Here is a 23,293-nt window from a genome sequence, read left to right as displayed (position 1 = left end):
ATTCATCTACCATGTTGGTTGCAGGACTGCTGCCACCATGACGCTGTCCGCCCTTTTTCTTGCGCCCCCAGTGGCCAGAAGACGGGATTGCGGCCCCAGTAGCAACTAATACGTGTCCATATACACGTATTTCGCTCTCGCAAAAACGTGTCCTCTGACACGTACGTATTGTGATGTAGTGTTGGCTCGGAGCTACACAGCTAGGGTGCCTTAAATGCAAAGCGTCGTTTCCCTATGGGGATCATTAAAGTATATCAAATCGAGCCGGCGAGCCCCGTGTTGGTAGGCAGTGGAATTGACCGCCACGCCACCGGGATGCCCCAGCAAAACAATGCGGATATAAAACGCCAGAGACACCTTTTCAGACGCATTCATTCTAGGTGTTGCAATGCACTGCTGCCCGCAACACCACGCTGAGCTTCCGCCATGTTGAAGCTACACTACATCACAATACGTACGTGTCAGAGGACACGTTTTTGCGGGACCGAAATACGTGTATATGGACACGTATTAGTTGCTACTGGGGCCGCAATCCCGTCTTCTGGCCACTGGGGGCGCAAGAAAGAGGGCGGACAGCGTCATGGTGGCAGCAGTCCTGCAACCAGCATACTAGATGAATGCGGGAGGTGCGGCAAGACGCAGCACACCGATGAGCGGAAGTGTCCTGCAATGAACAGTGAGTGCAACAACTGTCATAAAAAGGGACATTGGGAGCGTGTATGTCACTCTAAAGCGGTGACAGACGTCACTGAAGAGGTTAAACAGCTGTACTTTCTGGGAGAAGTTGGCAAAGACAGCAGTCAGGAACATTCGCTCCGCCATTTTGTTCAATATTTTTGACATTCTATTGCGTCACGACCATGGTCATGACAGACCTAGTAGGCTACAGGGCGCCCCTAGCGGCATCTGTGAGATACGTGTCAATGAACACGTATAAGTGACTTGCAGAAGCGTGTCCATACACACGTAAAGAGGAGGCGACCGGTCTGGTTGAAGCTTACCGGCGTCCACGTCACTGGTTCAGCCTGACACGTTTCATGTTCATTCCTGTTCTCCTTTCTCTCACAGACAGAATCCGTGTCACCGTGTCACCAAACCAGGCGGCCAACAGGTGCTTCGGCCCGGTTTATATCGAAGGTCTCGGGGGTCTGTGGCCTGTGTGTGGTCAGAACTGGGATACAAATGCCGGGACGGTGGTCTGCCGAGAGCTTGGCTGTGGAAAGGTGAGTTGTCCTCAGCATCAGGACCGTACCACGAGCGGCGGTTTCCAGCACGGCGCAAAAACCAGCACGGCTACTGTGCCGGTTTGGACCTCAACCGTTCTCAGTAACTTCTGAACCCTCCTGCGTTTCCATCCCTTCCGTCAGCCAATCATCCATATTTCATTTTGAAAAAATAAAAGGTGAAAGTCAAAGTGAAACTCCTCGGGACGAGATAAATGTCTGATTTAGTGCTGCTGGCCAAGAAACCGAACACACTGGAATATAAGGTGAAGTTTGAATGTCCTGCTAAGGAACCATAACCACAGTCAAGATAGCACAATATACATATTCACCTAATATTCAAGTTTGACAGATATAACTACTATTCATCCCTGTGACAGGAAGAACAGAAAACTGAAAATTGAAAACTCAACAGCACATTATAATGACAAGGAAGGAAACGAGAGTTATAGAAAAACCTCTAGTTTCCTCATGTATTACTCAATAATTACCACTCATCATAGTTCAGTTATATCTGTTTTCGTCATATATTACTTAGTTATTTCTGTTTAATGAACGAGCTGCAATTAAAGCGTCACCAGTGTTATACTATACACACACACACACACACACACACACACACACACACACACACACACACATATATATTCAATTCCATTCCATTATCCAAGCCGCTTATCCCAACTGGGGTCGTGGGATGCTGGAGCCTATCCCAGCAGGCATTGGGCGGCAGGCGGGGAGACACCCTGGACAGGCCGCCAGTCCATCACAGGGCTCTCTCTCTATGTGTATATATATACGTATATATACACACGTATATATATCGCAATATCATCTCACATATGCAAAAATATGTTTATAACTCCAACTGAGGTTCATTACATTCAACTGGTAATTTGCCGAATAACACATTCACCAAACCAAATCTAGTTTTAAAACGATACGCCCCCAAATATTTCAGACCTCGTTTTCAGATACATTTGAGGTGACAGATTTTCCTTATCTTGAATTTTGACAACAAAATTGTGCACCGTGATATTTTAGCGAATTCAGGGGGCAGCCGGGAATCCGCCGCAGCCGGGAAGCGAACCCAGTGCGACTGCGCCAACGAGTCAAATAAAGGGCCCGACCTGTTAGCCAAGGGCTAGCTAGAGAGTCTCGTCATCCGTGGTCGTTTCACTAGCCCTCTCCTTCGGGAAGCGCGTCCCCGCGCTTCAGCATACCAGCTCCCTCACGCTTCTGGGCGCACGCGCTTCCGGTGGCCTCACTGTCTCACCGTCCCACGTCTGACACCAATGTCGTGAATTCAGGGGGCAGCCAGGAAACCGCCGCCGCTGGGAAGCAAACTGGGGTCACCCGCACCACGGGCGGCTGCACTAACCAGTCAACTAAAGGGCCCAACCTGTTAGCCAATGGCTAGCGAGTCTAGTCGTCCGTGATCGTTACACTATGAATAATAGCCGAATAGCTCTCAATACAATACACTTTAATCCTAAAGTCATGGCAGAGTACTAACGGAACAACAAACACGTTTCCTTAGGTGATCAAAGTGTCCACCCAAATCAGCAGCACTTCGGGGATACTGGACTGGGTGAAATGCTCGGGCAAGGAGGCCTCCCTGTGGCACTGCGGAGCCAAGTACAACCGCAAGCCTTTCCCGTGTTCCTCCACTGCCTCTGTGACCTGTGGAGGTAGGAAAGAGATCATATGGGTCCCCCATCGACAGGTGTCGATGTCAAGTCAAGTTTACGTGAAGAGCCCCAAATTACAAAGGAGTCCAGGGGGCTTTACAATCAGTGCAACATACGGGACCACCTTTCTTTAGACCCTCGATGCATATTTTAAGGCGATCATAACTTTTAGTCTATTAGTTTAGGTTAGTTTCGTCAACATGAATGATTGCTTTTGCACAGGAGACCTGGCCCAGCCAGGAGTTTTCTAGATTCTAGTTAGAATCTAGACAGAACATGTTTATTCTGGCACTGTGCAATTACAAAGAACATGACTTCTTCTAAAGCAGTTCCCCTATAGTCCATGGGCCAGAGCCCAAAATTTCCTATTTCGGTACACTCAAGGTGGCAAAACTTACTTATAATTTTTGAAAGGATCCATGTCTGTAGATGATATTTTGGTATGATAACCATTCCTGAGTGGCAGCTGTATCACAGTTATCAGCTCATGAAGTTAACCACCCCCTAAAGTAAATTGCATTTTAGACGCTGGTGCATATCCTGGTTTAGCCTCATGGTCAGGACATTTTTCAATGTTCTATAATATTGTCTTTGGTATCATTTTAAAGGGGACCGTCTTAGCTTTCATTCAAGCCCTGTTGTGGATATTTCTCACAAATATAGAGGTCACTTGAGCTCTTCAACCCGTCAATAACACACATCTTTCTGCAATGTTTGCCTAAACTATATACTTTCTTTTAGCCCTGTGGCATCTAGGAATATCAGGGACACAAAACACAAAAACTGGAATACTCACAGGACTGTAAAGATTCAGGAAATGTATAATATACCCATAATATTTCATTGTGTGAGGTGATTGTGAACCTTAAATTAGAAGGGCATTATTACTAAGAAACTAACTAGACCAAAGCCAGTTAGTCCATGGGTCAGACCAGATATCGATATCACCCAAGGTGACACAACTTCACTCGTGCCATTTTATTTGGTACACTAACAGAAGTAAAATAATACATGATAACCTTTCCAAATGAGCAGCTATTTCATTTTTCTTTCAGGAAACCTGTTTCTGTGCCTCTCACGATTGTGTATTTGCCCAGATTTTTACAAATTAGCATTTCAACACCCCTGGTACTGATTAGCCTAGCTTAAACTCTGGGACAGTTCTTAGTTGGCCAACAACCAAGGATAACCAGTACTGTGTACTTCCATTCATTGTGCTAAGCTAGGCTAACGTGCAGCCAGATAGCTTTCTACTAAACACATATAGAGGAAACTGGTATCTATCTTCTTGTCTCACTCTGGAGAAGATTGTAAGCTAATTTCCCATAATGTTAGCATGTTCTTTTAATGTATATGTTAATATGATTAGTTAAAGTGGCTACGAGGAACTTTCATCTTGTGTTGATTTTAGCGGCCTCATGTGGACAAAATACAGCTGTTGCATAGCAACTAGGTAATGTATCTATTTGTGGCTATGTAAGATAAATAATGGTAATATGACGCTGGTGAAGCAAAGTAAACTTTGTTTTAGTAGTGTTCATACACCTAAGTTACATGTATTTGTTTGTATGTGGCAGGTGAAAACTGACTGAATATGGCCACTGGTGAACAAGCAAGTTTTTACCCAATACCAAAGCGCCCACGGGTGGAGTGCATTATCCACTGTTCTGATGATACAGATAAGCTGGTTTCACTACAAAGTGTCGACTCATGGAGAACTCTGCTCAGGGCAGCTCAGATACGAAATCATGCACCAGTTTTGAAACTGGCAAAAGACATTCCTGAGGGACAGATTCCAGCAATCTACTACCACAGAAAGTGTCGCAGTATCTTCACCATGAAGCAAATTCTTGATGGCCTCCTTGCAAAAGAAAAGAAAAGTTGTGTCTCTAATGAAGAGAAACAATCTAAGAGAGTAGCTCGACATGCTCCAAGTACATCTAGGACTTATGATGCAGAGTGCATATTTTGTCAGAAAAACAGCAAATATTCCAAGAGACAGAATACAAGAGAAGTACTGGTGCAGTGTCGAGAACTGCGAGCTGATGCAAAGATCAGGAGTGCAGCCACAAAGAAAAGGGACAGCAGAATCCTTGCCATTGTGAGTAGAGACCTTGTAGCAGCTGAAGGGCACTACCACAGGTCATGCTATAGACTTGACACCAAAGAAGAGGTTTCCAAAGGAGAGGTTGCCAGCAATGAAGATGATGATGCTGCAGCCCAGTATGAAGCTGCTGTGAATAAGGCATACAATGAGCTGTTCCTCTTCATCAGGATGGAGCTTTTTGGCAATCCTCAAGTGATGACAATGACTGATCTCTCTTCTAGACTGGTAGCTTCAATGAACTCCCAAGGCATTGCCCAAGTCAAGGAATCAACCAAGAAGCACATAAGGCGAAACCTGGAGAGTGAGTTTGCTGGAGCCTTGCAGATATTCCCTGATGAGAAAGGAAAATGCCTCCTCTATCCCGATAACTTGTCCATGAAGGAACTTGCCAAAGAAAATCAGTCTCTCGAAAGGGAGCTGCAGACCCTGAAAAGTGTCAGTGCACAAGATGTTATAGCCAAAGCAGCCATCAAATTGAGAGCAGACATTCAAAGTCAAGATGTTCCTCAAACCTGGCCGCCTGAAGTCAAACCAAAAGCAGAATGTCCTACCATTCCAGAGTCGCTCATTATCTTCCTGTACTCTCTACTCACAGGCTCAAATGATCCTGATCATGCATCCCAGAGAGTGCAGTGCCTTCTGCATTCATTTGGCCATGACATAGTATATGCAGTGACATGTGGAAATACCAAGACTTCCAAGCACATTGTTCTGCCATTCAGTGTCAAATCGTTGACAGGAAATGTAGAGTTGATAAACATCCTCAACCGACTTGGTCACAGTGTGTCCTATTCACAGATGGAAGAGATCAACACTGCCCTGTGTCTCCAGAAACTCTCATCATCAGGGAGTGGCATTGCCCTTCCAGCTAACATCCATCCTGGCATATTCACAACTTTAGCCTGGGACAATATCGACCGTCTTGAAGAAACTGTCAGTGGTGAGGGAACATCTCACAGAGTCAATGGGATTGCTGTGCAAGCAAAGCCAGTCAACCCACTTCCTGTCCAACCCATGCCCACTGTTCCCAAAACAAAGAAGAGAAGCATTGATGGACCCCCACCAATGTTACCAACTTACAATGCTGGACAACGGGTAGGGCCACCACAAAGCAAAAAGTCAGATGCCGATACTGCAGCCAATACTAAGCTTGCCAGAGAGAAAAACCTTCTTTGGGTCCTAGCACGCATGTCACAACAACAAGAACAGTCAGTCAGCAGCTGGACAGGCTTCAACATCCTGACTCGAGGAGAGATGACGGTCATCCCCGACAATATAGGCTATCTGCCTACCATCAATGCTCCAGCGACACAAATGTCTACTGTCAACGAGGTGCTTAACCAGTCACTGAACATCATGCAGTGCTTAAGCCTGAGGAAGATTGTCTGTGTCTTTGACCAAGCCCTGTATGCGAAGGCTGTCGAGATCACATGGAAACACCATGACAATTCCATGATATCATCGTTAGGCTTGGGGTATTCCACACCATCTGCACACTGCTGGCAATAATAGGAAAGCGTTTCCAAGATGCTGGACTCAAAGACCTCTGCATTGAGTCTGGCATGATTGCAGAAGGCTCAATTGCTGGTGTTATGGATGGCCGCAAGTACAACAGGGCAGTGCGACTACACAAGCTCCTGTATGAGGCTCTCATGCGACTGACCTTGAATGGTTTCCTGTCCTGGTTGGAAGAAACTCACAGGAATGACATGGTTCACCTGAATGAGACACTGAAGACCATTGACAGCCTTGGGAAAGAAGTCTCACAACATGCTTTGAAGGAGGTCCTCGAGAACAGCTCTTGTACACGCATCATGGATCTATTTGAAGTCTACCGTGAGTTCCTTAGAGGTGGAAACGGCAGCCTCTCGAACTTCTGGATGTCCTATTTGGACATGGTTGAAATCTTGTTGGGGCTCATCCGAGCATCCAGAGAGGGAGACTGGATGCTACACTTGGCTAGCATTCGAGCAATGATCCCATGGTGCTTTGCTTATGACAGGATGAATTATGCACGCTACCTCCCCTACTACTACGCCCAGATGTCTGAGCTGCCCATCACACACCCAGATGTGTACACAGAATTCATGGAAGGAGGCTTCTCAGTCCAACTGGGCTCCACCAATCCCTTTGGCCGAATCCCTGTTGACCAAGCTATAGAAGAAACGGTGAACAAAGACACCCAAACAGCTGGAGGGACAAAGGGATTCAGCTTGAAGCCAGGAGCTGTGACCAAATATTATCTCACAGCTGAGTATAGAAGCATGTACCTCAGACAGCTGAGAGACCTGACAGGTCAAGGCAGGTGCAAATGGTCTCATCCAGATCTACAGAGTCCAAGGATCAAGAGAGATGAAGCAGATGTCCAGTCTCTCATGGACCTTATGGAGAATAACTGGCTCAATCCTATGTCCCCTGATGAGATTGATTTGGTTAGCCTCTCCACTGGCAACATGGCTCCACCTGATGTGACCATAGATCTCTTGAGAGCTCTTGAGAAAGGAGAAGAGGCCTACCAAGCATTCCAGCAAACAAGGTTAGATGCAGACCAACCACCTGTGAAATTCCACGACAAGATGACCAAGCAAAGTCTGAAAACATTCTCCAATGTCAGCACAAAACAAGCTCATGGAAAGAAAGCACAGGATGTGGTTCTGAAGGCAGATAGAAACCTTTTCAGTCACATGATACTGGTGGCTGAAAGCAGGATGGTGAATCTGAAGGATGTACTTGCCTACCCATTGGGCCCAATACCATGGGCACTGGCAAATGCTGATGGGTCCTTACGAAAAACAAACAAGGCTGCACTTGCCAGAGAGCTTGAAAAGAATGTATCTCCTGCAGAAGACATCCCAATCCCATCTACTTCCATCATTGATGGGATGAGCCTGGTCCAAAAAATGAATGGCAACAACAAAACCTTTGCACAGGTGGCAGAGTCAGCCTTGACCCAGGTCCTCCATGAGGGAGCACAGAGTGGGAGGATTGATGTTGTTTTTGATGTCTATCACCAGACTTCGATCAAAGATGCTGAACGACTGAACTGGGGTGGAGACATCACTCTCCAGTACAAGAATCTTGCAGGGGGACACCACGTCCAGCAGTGGAGAAAATTTCTGTGCAGTTCCTCCAACAGGACCAGTCTCATCAAGTTTCTGGTGGAAGAGTGGAAACTCCCACGATACAGAGCTATGCTGCATGGCAAGGTGTTGTACATGACCTGTGAGGAAACCTGCTACAAGTTGACAGAAGATGGGTGTGAGGAAGCAGCAGAACTGCACTCCACACATGAAGAAGCTGACACCCGTCTGCTCCTGCATGCATTGCATGCAGCAAATGCGGGCTCAAAGTCAGTTATCATCACAGCTGAGGACACTGATGTCATGGTGCTTTGTCTTGGCTTCCAGAAGGACATCACCTGTCCCATCTACCAGAAGTGTGGGACTCAGAACCGCACACGGTTTGTCGACATCACCAAACTGGCAAGTTCACTTGGAGACAGCATCTGTGACAGCCTAATTGGCTTACATGCCTTCACAGGCTGCGACACTGTCAGTGCATTCGCTGGTCGAGGGAAGCTGAATGCCCTGAAGATAGTGAGAAAGCACACTTCCTGCCAAGAGACTTTTAGTCAACTGGGACAGACATGGAATGTGAGTGATGAGCTGTTCCAGAAAATTGAGCAGTTCACCTGTCGGATGTATGTTGCTAATAGCAGCACTGCTGAGGTGAACAAACTGCGTTACCAGCTCTTCTGCACCAAAAGGGGAGAGGTTGAGTCCAGCCAGCTGCCACCATGTAGAGACTGTCTCTTTATGCATGTTCAACGATCAGCAATATGGAAGTGCTGTCTGCAGGCTAACCCTGTGGTGCCAAGCCCTACTGAGTATGGATGGACAGACGATGAAGGCAAGCTGGCCATTTACTGGATGCGCTCCCCACCTGCACCAGATGTGGTCTTGGAAATGTTAACATGCAAGTGTGTGCATTCATGCAAAATGCCAAGCTGCATGTGCCTGTCAAATGGACTTCCATGCACAGACATGTGCAGGTTACAGACCTGCAGTAACCAAAAACAGCAGGATGGTCCAGAACTGGACTTTGAACTTGGGGAGTCAGATGATGAGAGAAACGAGCAGTTTGATGAATGACAGTGTGATGATTCTGATGGTATTACTGTGGTAGTAGTCTATTGATGCACAGGATGTTGATTCTGGACTTGGTTACCCAGAGCTTGATAACAATAATGTAACCATATTCACATATACCCATTACCCTACCCATTACCATTACATATACCCACTAATGATATGGGATTACATGTATCATTGACTAAGTATATGTAAATGTCAATGTTGTTTAAAATATTAAAATAGTTCATTACCTCACTATGGTATTCCTTTTTATCATGTATTTTGATTGTGTATTTAAACAAATGTATAGAGACCAGTTTGTGACCTAACTGGCTTTGGTCTAGTTCTCATTTAAGGCTCACAATCACCTCACACAATGAAATAGTATGGGTATATTATACATTTTCTGAATCTTTACAGTCCTGTGAGTATTCCAGTTTTTGTGTTTTGTGTCCCTGATATTCCTTGATGCCACAGGGCTAAAAGAAAGTATATAGTTTAGGCGAACATTGCAGAAAGATGTGTGTTATTGACGGGTTGAAGAGCTCAAGTGACCTCTATATTTGTGAGAAATATCCACAACAGGGCTTGAATGAAAGCTAAGAAGGTCCCCTTTAAAATGATACCAAAGACAATATTATAGACCATTGAAAAATGTCCTGACCATGAGGCTAAACCAGGATATGCACCAGCGTCTAAAATGCAATTTACTTTAGGGGGTGGTTAACTTCATGAGCTGATAACTGTGATACAGCTGCCACTCAGGAATGGTTATCATACCAAAATATCATCTACAGACATGGATCCTTTCAAAAATTATAAGTAAGTTTTGCCACCTTGAGTGTACCGAAATATCGTCTGGCCCATGGACTACTATGGGTAAACGGGAATACGGTTCCATTTTGATATTGTAGCGGATTATTCTGTATTCCTACGCCGCTTGAGAACTAGCTGTGTGATGACATTACGTGTTAAGTAGTCTGTTTGTTGCACTGTTTCTGTTTGTTAAAGTTACATTTTGTGCGACCGTCTCCCTGGCCTCTTTGTGCAGACAGCCTGGACGTGCGACTGACGGATGGTCTGGGAAAATGTCACGGGAGAGTGGAAATCAAGTACGAGTCAAAGTGGTACTCGGTTACCAATCTCAAGAATGCCAACAAGGTTTGCAAGTTGCTGAAGTGCAACGGTTTAAAGTCCGATAAAAGCGTCACGTATAAAAACGAGGATAAAATACTGGGGACGAATGTGAATTGCGTGGAAACATCCAAAAGCATATCTGACTGCGTCACCGAAATCGACATCACAAGGAGTCAGACTGCAGTGGAAATAACCTGCGAAGGTGAGGGCTCCCCTGTATGTGTGTCGGTCCTTATGTCTGTCTGTCTGTCTTCCAGCTTGTCTGACTGTCTCTCTGTGCATTTCCATTTCTAATGTAGACTTTTTTTGTCGGTGGGAGACGTGTGTGGAGAGACTTATTCTGCATCCATGCAGTACACATGAAATGAGTCCCCCCCCCCCATGGTCACATATAACGCTTTCCCACTTATTCGTTTTCAGCATTGGTTTAAATTACCCCTCCTCCCTCTCTGTCCAATTCCTGTCCCGTCCCTACACCGCCTCGTCCCCGTCAGGGCACAAGGTGGTGTTCCTCAAGGGAGCGCGGTCCTGCTCCGGCATGGTGGGGATAGAGCACGGTGAGAAGGACTACTGGCTCTCAGGCTCCAACGAGAACTGGAACCAAAACGCTGCCGATGCGGTTTGTCGGCAGATGCATTGTGGGAAGTGCACTAACTTCACCTCAGTAAACTTGACCAAAGAGACCGAGATGGGGGAGGGTATTTGGGGAGAGTCTTACAACTGCTCATCCGCGGAGACCTCTCTATTCAACTGCCCGAATGACGGAACATCGTCCAACCACAGTATCGCCTCCGTGACATGCTCAGGTAGCGTACGGCAGTGATGGTTTTGTTGTTGTTGTTGTTGTTGTTGTTGATGTTGCTTCACTCTTTCGTATCCCTTACTCCAGTGTTTCTCAACCGGGGGTCCGCGGACCCCTAGTGGTCCGTGGTGTAATTGCAAGGGGTCCGTGAAAATAAAATATCGTTAAAAAAAGATCCTATGACATTTATAGAAATAGGATTATTTTACTCAAATGTGACTGAGACCTTTATCTACCTAAACTATAAAGGGTAACAGGACTTTTTTCTCTAATTACATCTGTTTCACAAGTGTAATTTATTGTATTTTAATAAGAGATCTCGCTCCCGTTTGCATTGTTAAAAGTTACTGCATAACAATTCTGTTGTTACATATATCTGAAAGTTACTGAATACATATTCTGTTTTGTTACATATATCTGAACGTTACTGCATAAGAATTCTGTTTAGTTAACTATATCTAAGTTACAACTGAAAGCTCTTATTTTTGCCCCAAAGAGTGAATAAATGCTATAATGCAATTTAAAATGCAGTTTCTACTGTTTCTATCAAATTGCAACCCCCCCTCCCCCAAGATCAGGTGGAGGGGTCCTCAGGGTAGATCAAAAATACGCAGGGGGTCCAGGACCCCAAAAAGGTTGAGAACCACTGCCTTAGTCATATTCATTGTGCAAAGAACAACTTTGTCCATTCATCAATGTTTGTCTCCCTCAATTCCGTAATGTGTTTGCCGACATCTTCACGAGCCCTTTGGCTTTTTGGTTTCTTGATTTGCTCAACAGAAGAAACCACGATGAGGCTGTCAAAAATATGTTGGGGGAAGATGGAGGTGTGCGCCAGTGGGGAGTGCGGCGGTGTGTGCTCGTACAATTGGCCGAACACACTGTCTGACACGGTGTGTGAAAATCTGGGCTGCGGCACCTCTCTCCCTGTTGAAATCAAGATTAAGGACATGTCTGTGAACATCAGCCGTATGGAGATCACCCAGCAGACAACTAAAGTAACTGACTGCAACATGGTCAGAGGTGACTACTGTGTTACAGACCCCGTCTACATCGTTTGCTCAGGTAATTTATGCTTGAAAACATGTTTACGCCTAAACGTACAAACCGCAACTGTCCACCCAGCTTCTCGTTGCTTTGGCCAGACTTTGTACATGTTGGTCACTCCGTCACCTGCGAATGAGAAACCCTGCTGACGCAGCATCGCTTTCCATTCCGCGGGTAAGATATCTCGTGTTTCTTGGTGTCAGTAGAGCGCCGGCGTCGTCCAAGTACTCCGCATAGCCACGGCGGTGCATGCCATCGCCTTTAACTCAGCACTGGTTATACGATATCTGGCCATAACAATGATACATTAGCAAATGGTACAATGGCGGCGCAGTGGTTAGCGCGGTCGCCTCACAGCAAGAAGGTCCTGGGTTCGAGCCCCGGGGTAGTGCAACCTGGGGGGTCGTCCCAGGTCGTCCTCTGTGTGGAGTTTGCATGTTCTCCCCATGTCTGTGTGGGTTTCCTCCGGGGGCTCATGTTTCCCCCCACAGTCCAAAGACATGTAGGTCAGGTGAATCGGCCGTACTAAATTGCCCCTAGATGTGAATGTGTGTGTGTGTGTGTGTGGACCCTCAGATGGCCTGGCGGCCTGTCCAGGGTGTCTCCCCGCCTGCCGCCCAATGACTGCTGGATAGGCTCCAGCATCCCCGTGACCCTGAGAGCAGGATAAGCGGTTTGTCTAATGGCTGGATGGATTACATAACGTATACAAGGAAAATATTGTAGCGAATTAGGGGGGGCAGCTGCGCCCGACCGTCACAGCTGGGACGCGAACCCGTATCTCCCGCACCGCGGGCGACAGCGTTAACCAGTCGACTGAAGAGTCCGACCCATTAGCCAAGGGCTAACGTGTCCACTTATTCGTGTACGTTACAATATCAACAAATCAAATTCTTTACAGATTGTTCAAATGCGTCGTGTTTGCCAACTTTGAAACCTAGTGTAAACTACTAATAAGACACGTTAGCCCCTAGCTAACGGGTCTGACCCTTTAGCCGAGCGGTTAGTGATGTCGTCTTGTGGTGCAGTACACCCCGTATCGAATCCCGCACCGGGCAAGAAAATAACCGGTTACACTAGCATCTCAAACTTCCGCCGACAACAGCAAACGTCCGAAGGTAAACTGCATTTGAATCGCAGCAGTGACACTTCGGCATCTTCACGTTCACACGCAGCTGTGACGTGTACTATCCGTGAGTCCTGGGTATATTTTAAGGTTTGAATTCTCTGATTAATTATTCGACTTCTTTTTACCCCGGTGCAGGTAGCGTCAAGGCCAGAATCCAGCTGCCGAGAGATCAATGCTTTGGGAATATTGAGATCTTCTATCAAGGCAACTGGCTCCAAGTTTGTCTCGACGCTTTGAAAGATCGCAATGTCCAGAACGCCATCTGCAAGGAGCTGCGCTGTGGGCAGGCGGACGACGACGCGGCAGTTGGCTTTTTTGGGCCTAGACCAGACAGCAATGATTTTGTGTCTGCAATGAGCTGTCCTGAAAACAGCCAGTCCTTAACGAAGTGCAAAGTCAGTCTGAAGACCGGATCTTGTCCTCTGGGTGGGCTCCGGTGCTCTGGTATGTGTTTTATTTATGTTTCTGTGTTTGAATTACATAGGGGACATCGAACACTTTTGCAAGTTTGCTGCTATTAAAGCGACAGCGTGCAATTTTTCGATTAAGAGGCGCGATTGCTTCTTCACGCACAGGAAATGACGCTCGCCACGAGGCGTGCTCAAACCGAATGAATCAGGACTGCAGATGCTTTTCCCTCAGCAATGGACCGCAGGTATTTCGCTGCAACCGCTACCACCAGAAATTCCGCCATCTGAAATTCCGTTGATCATGCCTGGTAGTGAGCGTCACTTCCTGTGCCTGAAAATAAAGATCAGGTCTCATTTGCTGGTATTGCAATGATGCAGCGTCGTGTCTGGGTGGTAACCCTCGATTTGCGAAAGTCTCGCGGGAATTTTAAACCTAGCCTCAGCCTAAACCTTATGCTGCACTCACACCTGCAACGACAACACGAGACACGGCGGCCGGAAGTCGTCCATTTCCAATGGTCTCTGGGCTATACTGAGCAACATGGCGTGGCAGCAAAATCTCTGTGACTTGGCGAAAAGAAGAACAAAAAAAAAAACGTTGAGCAGTGTTCGACCTTACGAAAATGAGCAGCAAGAGTTGAGCAACGGCCAGTCAGAGGGCAGATGTGTTCCTCTTGTATTCTTTCGCTGTGAAGCGTTTTCTTGAAACTGTAGTTCCTACGTTAGCATTTTAGTTCCCATCGCCGACATGGAGGAGAAACTGATCGCAGCTGTTGCTGGTTTTCCTGTCACGATATGCTGAAGGTGAACCTTTTCAACCAGAAGTTGAATCGCCTGAAATGTTTTAATTGGATGTGAACTGAATTTTGATTAAAAAAAAAATCCAAGATGAAAGATATATTCAAAAGGGTAACACTTTGGTATGGGGAACGTAGTCACCATTAATTAGGTGCTTATTAGCATGCAAATTAGCAACATATTGGCTCTTAATTGGTCATTATTACGTACTCATTAATGCCTTATTCTGCATGGCCTTATTATACAACCAGTAAGCCATTAACTATGAGTTTTCCCTCTATAACCTCAGAAGTATTGCTTATTAGTAGTACCATCTCAATATGCTTTGCTTAGTATGGCCTTTATAAGGTGGTAGTACCACAAGAAGAGTTATTCTCCCTTACTAACACTTAATGAATATGGTCTGTTCTTACATAACAAAACACAAAACTACAAGTGTTCATAGTGTTAAATTACTGTAAATTAAGTTTTTGTTACTTAGAATATGTTCCCCATACTAAAGTGACATCTTGATCATTACTAATTCACTAGTAATTAAGTTTTTGTTACTTAGAATATGTTCCCCATACTAAAGTGACATCTTGATCATTACTAATTCACTAGTAATTAAGTTTTTTTATGTTCCCCATACTAAAGTGTTACCAAAATTTTTTTTTAAGCTAGATAGTTTCCACCTAGAGGAAAAACTTGCCAGACTGGTCAGAATTATCCCCCAATAATGGATTTCCACACGACAGCATATTTTGCCGAGACGGCGTGAGATTGTGGCCCTAATAACCGTTCGTGTCTATCTATCACTCACTCCAATCGGCACTGTTGTTCATTTGGACCTGATAAGGCAAAAACACAAACCAGGCAGCCCACATCACAGTAAGTCAGAACACGACTGTGAATTCCTTCAGTACCTTTACTGCATTGATGAGTGTTGCAGTGAGTACTATATATCTATAATATTTACTAGTATATACACTTTTTTTAGAAAATTTATGCATCTTCTGTCAATATGTAGCAAATTCAGGGGGCAGCTAGGAACCGCCGCAGCCGGAATGCGAACCCGAGTCTCTTACACCAAGGGCAACTACGTTAACCAGTCGCCTAAAGGGTCCGACCCCGTTAGCCAAGGGCTAGCGAGTCTGCCCATTCATGCTCATTACACTAGCCCCCTCCTTCCTGAAGCGCGTCCCCGCGCTTCAGCATATCAGCTCCCTCACGTCTCTGGGCGCATGCGTTTCCGATGGCCTCACGGTCTCACCATCCCACTTCTGACACCCATGCGGCGGCGGCGGCGGCGGCAGCCTGGAACCACCGCAACAGTTTTATTGCCTCACAACAATAATAAATACAAACAGCGCTTTCATTTGTATATAAAACCACAAAATAAAATAGAACTCTTTAAAGTAACAAAAGAGAAAATAGAATAGAAAAATAAATCTCTTCCAAGCTGAAAGTTCCAACTTATGCTCCTTAATGTTAAAGGGTCCGAGAGTGATGAGTTCAGTTCCTTGTTCCTGTATGTATGCTAACCCAAAGAGTTCAGTTTCTTTGTCCTTGAGTGTGTTGGATGTACTACTACTAAGATTACTTCTACCCGGGTAAAGCTAATCGTGTGTACGTGTTCTTATCTGGTGTCTTTAAGTAGCGAATAGAGCTAGTCCAACTTCTTCTGTGAACAGATCCCACGGTAGGCCACACCGCTTCCACGACCGTCCACAGTCTCACTGGGCTGGGCTCGCCATCACAGAATCATCTCCAGACTCTATCTGGTAGTTCAAAAACCAACCTACACACAGTGCAGAGTTCTAATAAGTTATTCTGTCCTCTGTTCTTTTTCTAACACGAGACCTCATTAGCTTTTCTTCATTTAGAACATCTTACAACATATATCCAAAGAATAATGGATATACATTGACTACAATGAGATGAATGTCACAACAACTGTTATTTTTAGCATTGGTAAATGAAGTATTTATCGCTTTTTAACCACCTTTGTACTTGTAACACATCCGTTTTAACTCTTTTAAACTACGTTTTAATATGTTTCACTTTAACATGAATATGAATTATCACTACTAACATGTACCTTTTAACAACCAAAATCAATTAAATCACATTGTAGTTGTACTACAAACCATTAAAATGTTCAAACAGAATGGCTTTAAGGTCAACAAAATAAGCGAAATGTTCCTTTAATGCTTCATCACGCTATCTGCTGTCCAATAGACCCTTTTTACTGTTTGTAAACAGTGATGACGTAGGTGTGGATGCGCGCGCATTTAGGCAACGGAAGTATGGCGGAGTTAGCTAGTTTGTCAAACTACGCAAGGGGATTAACGACAAAAGGTCGCGAAACAAGCCCCAACACAGAGGGCACAAAATCAGGATTCTGTGAGTCCAGTGACGCCTCACCTGTAAATAGCCAGACACACCACATTAGCCAAATAATGCCGGCTAACGCTGCTTATCGGTTACTTGAGATATTAGTCTCCATCTAAACCAGGCATACCAGTGAAACCAACGAGTAGATGGATAACTTACCTGATATAAAATGGACACTGCAAACGCCAGCATTTTGGATCGGCTCCTCAGTCCAGTTTTCATCAATACGTTTGCTGGCTTGCAGCCACAGGCGCCTCCGGTGGCTCTGAAACGGCCGTGATCCCGTCGGGATTGGGTAAAACTTCAGTCCGCTGTTGGTAGAGTAGCGATTCGTACAGCCAAACACACAACAACCGGACATTTTGATGCTGGTTATACTTCATAATAAACTTTGTAATCTCCTCTTCTGAATCCGCGAATGAATGGGAGACTTGGGGGTAGCATTTCACTTCCGTTGCCTAAATGCGCGCGCATACTTTTGATGACGTAGGCTGTGGAAGGGTCTATAACCAGAGTTAACAGCTAGCTTGGCGATTGGCGCTAGTCTAGCGATTGGCGCTAGCTTAGCAAGTAGCGATGTTTTTAGCACACAAATACAATGATACAGTAGGACTCAAAGGATATTGAAAACATTAGTCAGCATTCTCATAACCCCGATTGGTTTTTATGAAAAGTATCTGAACATGAACACAACATATAGTATAGTATTTCTTCGCAGTTGCTAGCGTTTAACGTTAGCTATTAGCGTAACTGCTAACAAGCCACATGTGCTTCACTCACCGGAGTCTCAAACACTTATAACTCGACAGAAACTGCCTCCCTCACATTCACAGCTGGGATTCTGATAAAAGAATAGTCTATTAGCGTCGATATATGGAAATATTCCAGACTTTAGGATTGTTTTGTGGCGTTTCATACCCGGAAATGTTTAATCCGTGGCAACACAGGAAGCGATCTCCAGCAGAACGGAAATGGCGCTTGCACCCAGCACAAATACCTGTAAGACGCGCTGCTAGCGTCCCTCTGCTGGGAACAACGTGTAACTACATCTCTAAATGACAACGGGTTTTAGCAGCCCTATATTTCGTATGGCTTACAAATATATTTGTAGCCCACTTCCTTAAAACCACATTAGCAAGCCCCAGTGGTGGATCTAGAGATTTGTTCCTGGGGTGGCAAAGGGGAGGCAAGACTGTGTCCCAGAGGTGGCAGCTGCCACCCCTTGCCACCCTGTAGATCCGCGCCTGTGAGGGGGAGGGGGATTCTAAATCGGCGACTTCTGTTTGAGATGAGTTTGGTGCGGGTCTCATTGACCTTCACCATGCCTGTACATAAAATATACTTTATTAACATATTATCTGATTTATAAATGGGGTGGTAACAGGGGTGGCAAGACTGTGTCCCAGAGGTGGCAGCTGCCACCCCTTGCCACCCTGTAGATCCGCCCCTGGCAAGCCCCAACAAGCTGGCTGCAGGCGACAGCTGGGCAACAGCAACACGGCGGCTCGGCGACGCACAGCAACGAAGTCGCTGCTAGTGTGCGCGCAGCGTTACCCGGCGCATGCGTGAGGGTGTACGAGAGTTCCGCAACTCTGGGGTTACCGTCCAGACACGCGCGCCACCTGCAGCCCGTGCTCGTCGCGCCAGACCATTTGGAGCGGTGCAGCGGTGCAGTGAAGGGGCGCATTACAGCGTCAGAGGTCTCAGTTTGCTGCGTATACGCGGTAGATCTAAATAGGTTAACAGGGGGGGGGGGATTACGGAATGTTCCTTTAAGAAATTGTGTGTTTCTCCCTCTCAAACCGCCTGTTCACGAAGCAAGATTGATGGACTGCATTTATAAAGACAGCGCTTTTCTAGTCTACCGACGACTCAAAGCACTTTTCAATGGATGCCTCACGTTCACACACTGACGGTGGAGGCCGCCACGCAAGGTGCCCACCTGCTCATCAGGAGCAGTTAGGGGGTCAGTGTCTTGCTCAACGACACTTCAGCGCGCTCTCTGAAGGAGTCGGGGATCGAACCAGCGACCTCCCGATTACTAAACGACGCACTCTACCTCTGTGCCAAGATAAAAGTCTCACTTCACCTTAGTGATTAAATCAATTCGGCCTTGTTAATGCAGGTATTTAAGCCAGGCGTACACATATTTAAGTCATTTTCACCATAGATTTTTAGTGAATTTTTGGGGTTTTTTTGGTGGGGGGGGGTAGTGACATGAACTAATGCAGTCCCTGTGCTAACCCGAAATCGAACTCAGCAGGCCAGTCATGCGTTGAACACTGTTCACCAACGAGCAACCAACCCTCACCTGCAAACAGCGCTCCCTGTGGCTTGTTGGAGAAATGCATTAAACTCAAAATTAGTGGGGAAAGGGCAGAAAGAAAAAACAAAAAACAATTAACAATCGGGAGAGATAAGCTTTTGGAGTTTGACCATTTCTTTCTCTTTTTCTTTTTTCTTTTCATACCAGCTGTCCTGAGGGTTCAGCTTAGTTATCAGTTAGTAGTTATCAGTAAATTGGATAAAGAAGGTATCCCTTTCCGTGGCTACCTCAAACTCCAGTTGTTATTGCTTTCCTTTTGCTTTTTTAACATGATTTCAGATGATTATTGCAATACAAAAAAAGCAATTGTCATGTGTATGCTTTCTTAAAATGACGCTGTTGTTCATAGCGTCAAAAAAGACAGATTCGTGAATGCGTGTTGTTTATAAACCTGCTATGGAAAAAAAGTGATTTTACAAAATAACCACTTTTTTTGTTTCTGTTATGTTCATCGTGTCTTCACTTCAACGTTCATGTCATCACGAACACTACGTTGCGTCGCCACTTTCCCTTTTCGTAGACTGGCGAACGATGGTCCTGAAAATGCCCGAGTCAGGGACAGGAACCTGCGAGGGAAAGGTGTTCGTTCACAGAAAAGACACGGTCAGCGCAGTCTCCAGCGACTCCTGGACGGTGAAAGAAGGCCAGACACTGTGTAAGGATCTGGGGTGCGGCAGCTACAAAGCCCATCATGAGAGGAATCATTCTTCCAGGGGGGAAACCTTCAACTGCACAGATGTGGAGAATCCAAGAAACATCTGGGACTGTCAGCCGGGAACAAGCCCCGCACAGAGCAAGCAGCTCTATATCCAATGCCAAGGTGAGACGTTTTATCACTGCTACCTACCATGGAGTCTAACGGAATACAACATTACTCTGGCAGAAAGTCAAAGGCATACCGATTTATATTTCTGCAAAACTCAAATGCAGGAACTACGGAGTCACGTTTTTTTCTTCCTCATAATTTATTGTGGTATCTAGAAATGATCTTGGTGGATGAAAGATGTGTTTGTTCCTTTTCATTCTTGGATTTCATCTTTGTTTTTTGGTCCTAGATAACCGTGAAGTTAACCTGTCAAAAAACTGCTCTGGTGAGGTGACCATCAGTGGTATTAGTGTGTGCGATACTGACTGGGAACACATGCAGTCACACATCGTTTGTCAAGCGCAGGGGTGCGGCAACGCTATCCCCATTCAGAAGGCTAAGGCGGCCAGGGGGCACACTTCAGCCTCCATCTACCACGTCAGCTGTGGACGCTACGAGTCTCATTTGGGACAGTGTAAGACAACCAGAGGGAAGTGTCATGGAGGACCGGTGTCTGTTTACTGCGTGGGTAAGTGCTGTGAGCTACCAAGTAAAGATGAAATGTACACTTCACATGGATGTCTCTTCTCCTAAGAAGCTGGGATCAGACTAGCTGGAGTTTAAAAATGCCTCACTGACAATGTTAGAGGACTGACAACTTAACATTAGAGGACTGACAACTTAAGAGAACTGACAACGTAAGAGAACTGACAAGTTAGAGGACTGAAAACATTAGAGGACTGACAAAATTAGGGGACTGACAACGTTAGAGGACTGACAACGTTAGAGGATGAACAACATTAGAGGACTGAAAACATTAGAGGACGGACAACATTAGAGGACGGACAACATTAGAGGACTAACAACGTTAGAGGACTGACAACATTGGAGGACTGACAACATTGGAGGACTGACAAAACTAGAGGACGGACAACATTAGAGGACTGACAACGTTAGAGGATGAACAACATTAGAGGACTGACGACGTTAGAGGACTGAAAACATTGAGGACTGACAACATTAGAGGACTGAAAAATTAGAGGATTGACAATATTAGAGGACTGATAACGTTAGAGGACTGAAAACATTAGAGGACTGACAATGTTAGAGGACTGACAACATTAGAGGACTGACAACGTTAGAGGTCTGAACATCATTAGAGGACTGACAACATTAGAGGACTGACAACATTAGGGGTTAGAGGACTGACAACGTTAGAGGATGAACAACATTAGAGGACTGACCACATAAGAGGACTGACAACATTAGAGGACTGACAACGTTAGAGGACTGACAGCATTAGAGGACTGACAATATTAGAGGATGAACAACATTAGAGGACTGACAACGTTAGAGGACTGAAAACATTGAGGACTGACAACATTAGAGGACTAACAACGTTAGAGGACTGAAAACATTAGAGGACTGTAAAATTAGAGGACTGACAACATTAGAGGACTGACAACGTTAGAGGACTGACAACATTGGAGGACTGACAAAATTAGAGGAAGGACAACATTAGAGGACTGACAACGTTAGAGGATGAACAACATTAGAGGACTGAAAACATTAGAGAACTGAAAAATTAGAGGACTGACAACATTAGAGGACTGACAACGTTAGAGGACTGAAAACATTAGAGGACTGACAATATTAGAGGACAGACAACGTTAGAGGACTGACAACATTAGAGGACTGACAACATTAGAGGATGAACAACATTAGAGGACTGACAACGTTAGAGGACTGACAACATTAGAGGACTGACAACGTTAGAGGACTGAAAACATTAGAGGACTGACAATATTAGAGGACAGACAACGTTAGAGGACTGACAACATTAGAGGACTGACAACGTTAGAGGATGAACAACATTAGAGGACTGACAACGTTAGCGGACTGACAACATTAGAGGACTGACAACATTAGGGGTTAGAGGACGGACAACGTTAGAGGATGAACAACATTAGAGGACTGACAACATTGGAGGACTGACAACGTTAGCGGACTGACAACATTAGAGGACAGACAACATTAGGGGTTAGAGGACTGACAACGTTAGAGGATGAACAACATTAGAGGACTGACAACATTAGAGGACTGACAACATTAGAGGACTGACAACATTAGGGGTTAGAGGACTGACAACATTAGAGGATGAACAACATTAGAGGACCGACAACATTAGAGGACTGACAACGTTAGCGGACTGACAACATTAGAGGACTGACAACATTAGAGGACAGACAACATTAGGGGTTAGAGGACTGACAACGTTAGAGGATGAACAACATTAGAGGACTGACAACATTAGAGGACTGACAACATTAGAGGATGAACAACATTAGAGGACTGACAACGTTAGAGGACTGAACGTTAGAGGATGAACAACATTAGAGGACTGACAATGTTAGAGGACTGAACGTTAGAGGATGAACAACATTAGAGGACTGACAACGTTAGAGGACTGACAACATTAGAGGACTGACAACATTAGGGGTTAGAGGACTGACAACGTTAGAGGATGAACAACATTAGAGGACTGAAAACGTTAGCGGACTGACAACATTAGAGGACTGACAACATTAGAGGACGGACAACATTAGAGGACGGACAACATTAGAGGACTAACAACGTTAGAGGACTGACAACATTGGACGACTGACAACATTGGAGGACTGACAAAACTAGAGGACGGACAACATTAGAGGACTGACAACGTTAGAGGATGAACAACATTAGAGGACTGACGACGTTAGAGGACTGAAAACATTGAGGACTGACAACATTAGAGGACTGAAAAATTAGAGGACTGACAATATTAGAGGACTGATAACGTTAGAGGACTGACAAGGTTAGAGGACTGACAACATTAGAGGACTGACAACGTTAGGGGTTAGAGGACTGACAACGTTAGAGGTCTGAACATCATTAGAGGACTGACAACATTAGAGGACTGACAACATTAGGGGTTAGAGGACTGACAACGTTAGAGGATGAACAACATTAGAGGACTGACCACATTAGAGGACTGACAACATTAGAGGACTGACAACGTTAGAGGACTGACAGCATTAGAGGACTGACAATATTAGAGGATGAACAACATTAGAGGACTGACAACGTTAGAGGACTGAAAACATTGAGGACTGACAACATTAGAGGACTAACAACGTTAGAGGACTGAAAACATTAGAGGACTGTAAAATTAGAGGACTGACAACATTAGAGGACTGACAACGTTAGAGGACTGACAACATTAGAGGAAGGACAACATTAGAGGACTGACAACGTTAGAGGATGAACAAC

The 23,293-nt window shown here is 45.3% G+C and overlaps 1 protein-coding gene across 1 annotated transcript in view; it reads left to right on the top strand.

Annotated features, from left to right (window-relative positions):
* Window positions 1-23,293, top strand: part of LOC130130177 (antigen WC1.1) — a 48,619-nt gene that overhangs the window by 10,878 nt on the left and 14,448 nt on the right. Inside the window, exons 6-13 of the mRNA XM_056299933.1 lie at window positions 1,069-1,223; window positions 2,764-2,914; window positions 10,206-10,493; window positions 10,786-11,097; window positions 11,874-12,158; window positions 13,405-13,713; window positions 19,700-19,999; window positions 20,235-20,513. Of these exons, the coding sequence (XP_056155908.1) occupies window positions 1,069-1,223; window positions 2,764-2,914; window positions 10,206-10,493; window positions 10,786-11,097; window positions 11,874-12,158; window positions 13,405-13,713; window positions 19,700-19,999; window positions 20,235-20,513 (2,079 nt within the window). The remainder of the gene's footprint in view (window positions 1-1,068; window positions 1,224-2,763; window positions 2,915-10,205; window positions 10,494-10,785; window positions 11,098-11,873; window positions 12,159-13,404; window positions 13,714-19,699; window positions 20,000-20,234; window positions 20,514-23,293) is intronic.

Source organism: Lampris incognitus, chromosome 2, assembly GCF_029633865.1.
Source record: "Lampris incognitus isolate fLamInc1 chromosome 2, fLamInc1.hap2, whole genome shotgun sequence".
Classification (NCBI taxonomy): Eukaryota; Metazoa; Chordata; class Actinopteri; order Lampriformes; family Lampridae; genus Lampris; species Lampris incognitus.
The sequence above is the reverse complement of the archived record's forward strand: the minus strand, read 5'-3'. Positions and strand labels throughout refer to the sequence as shown.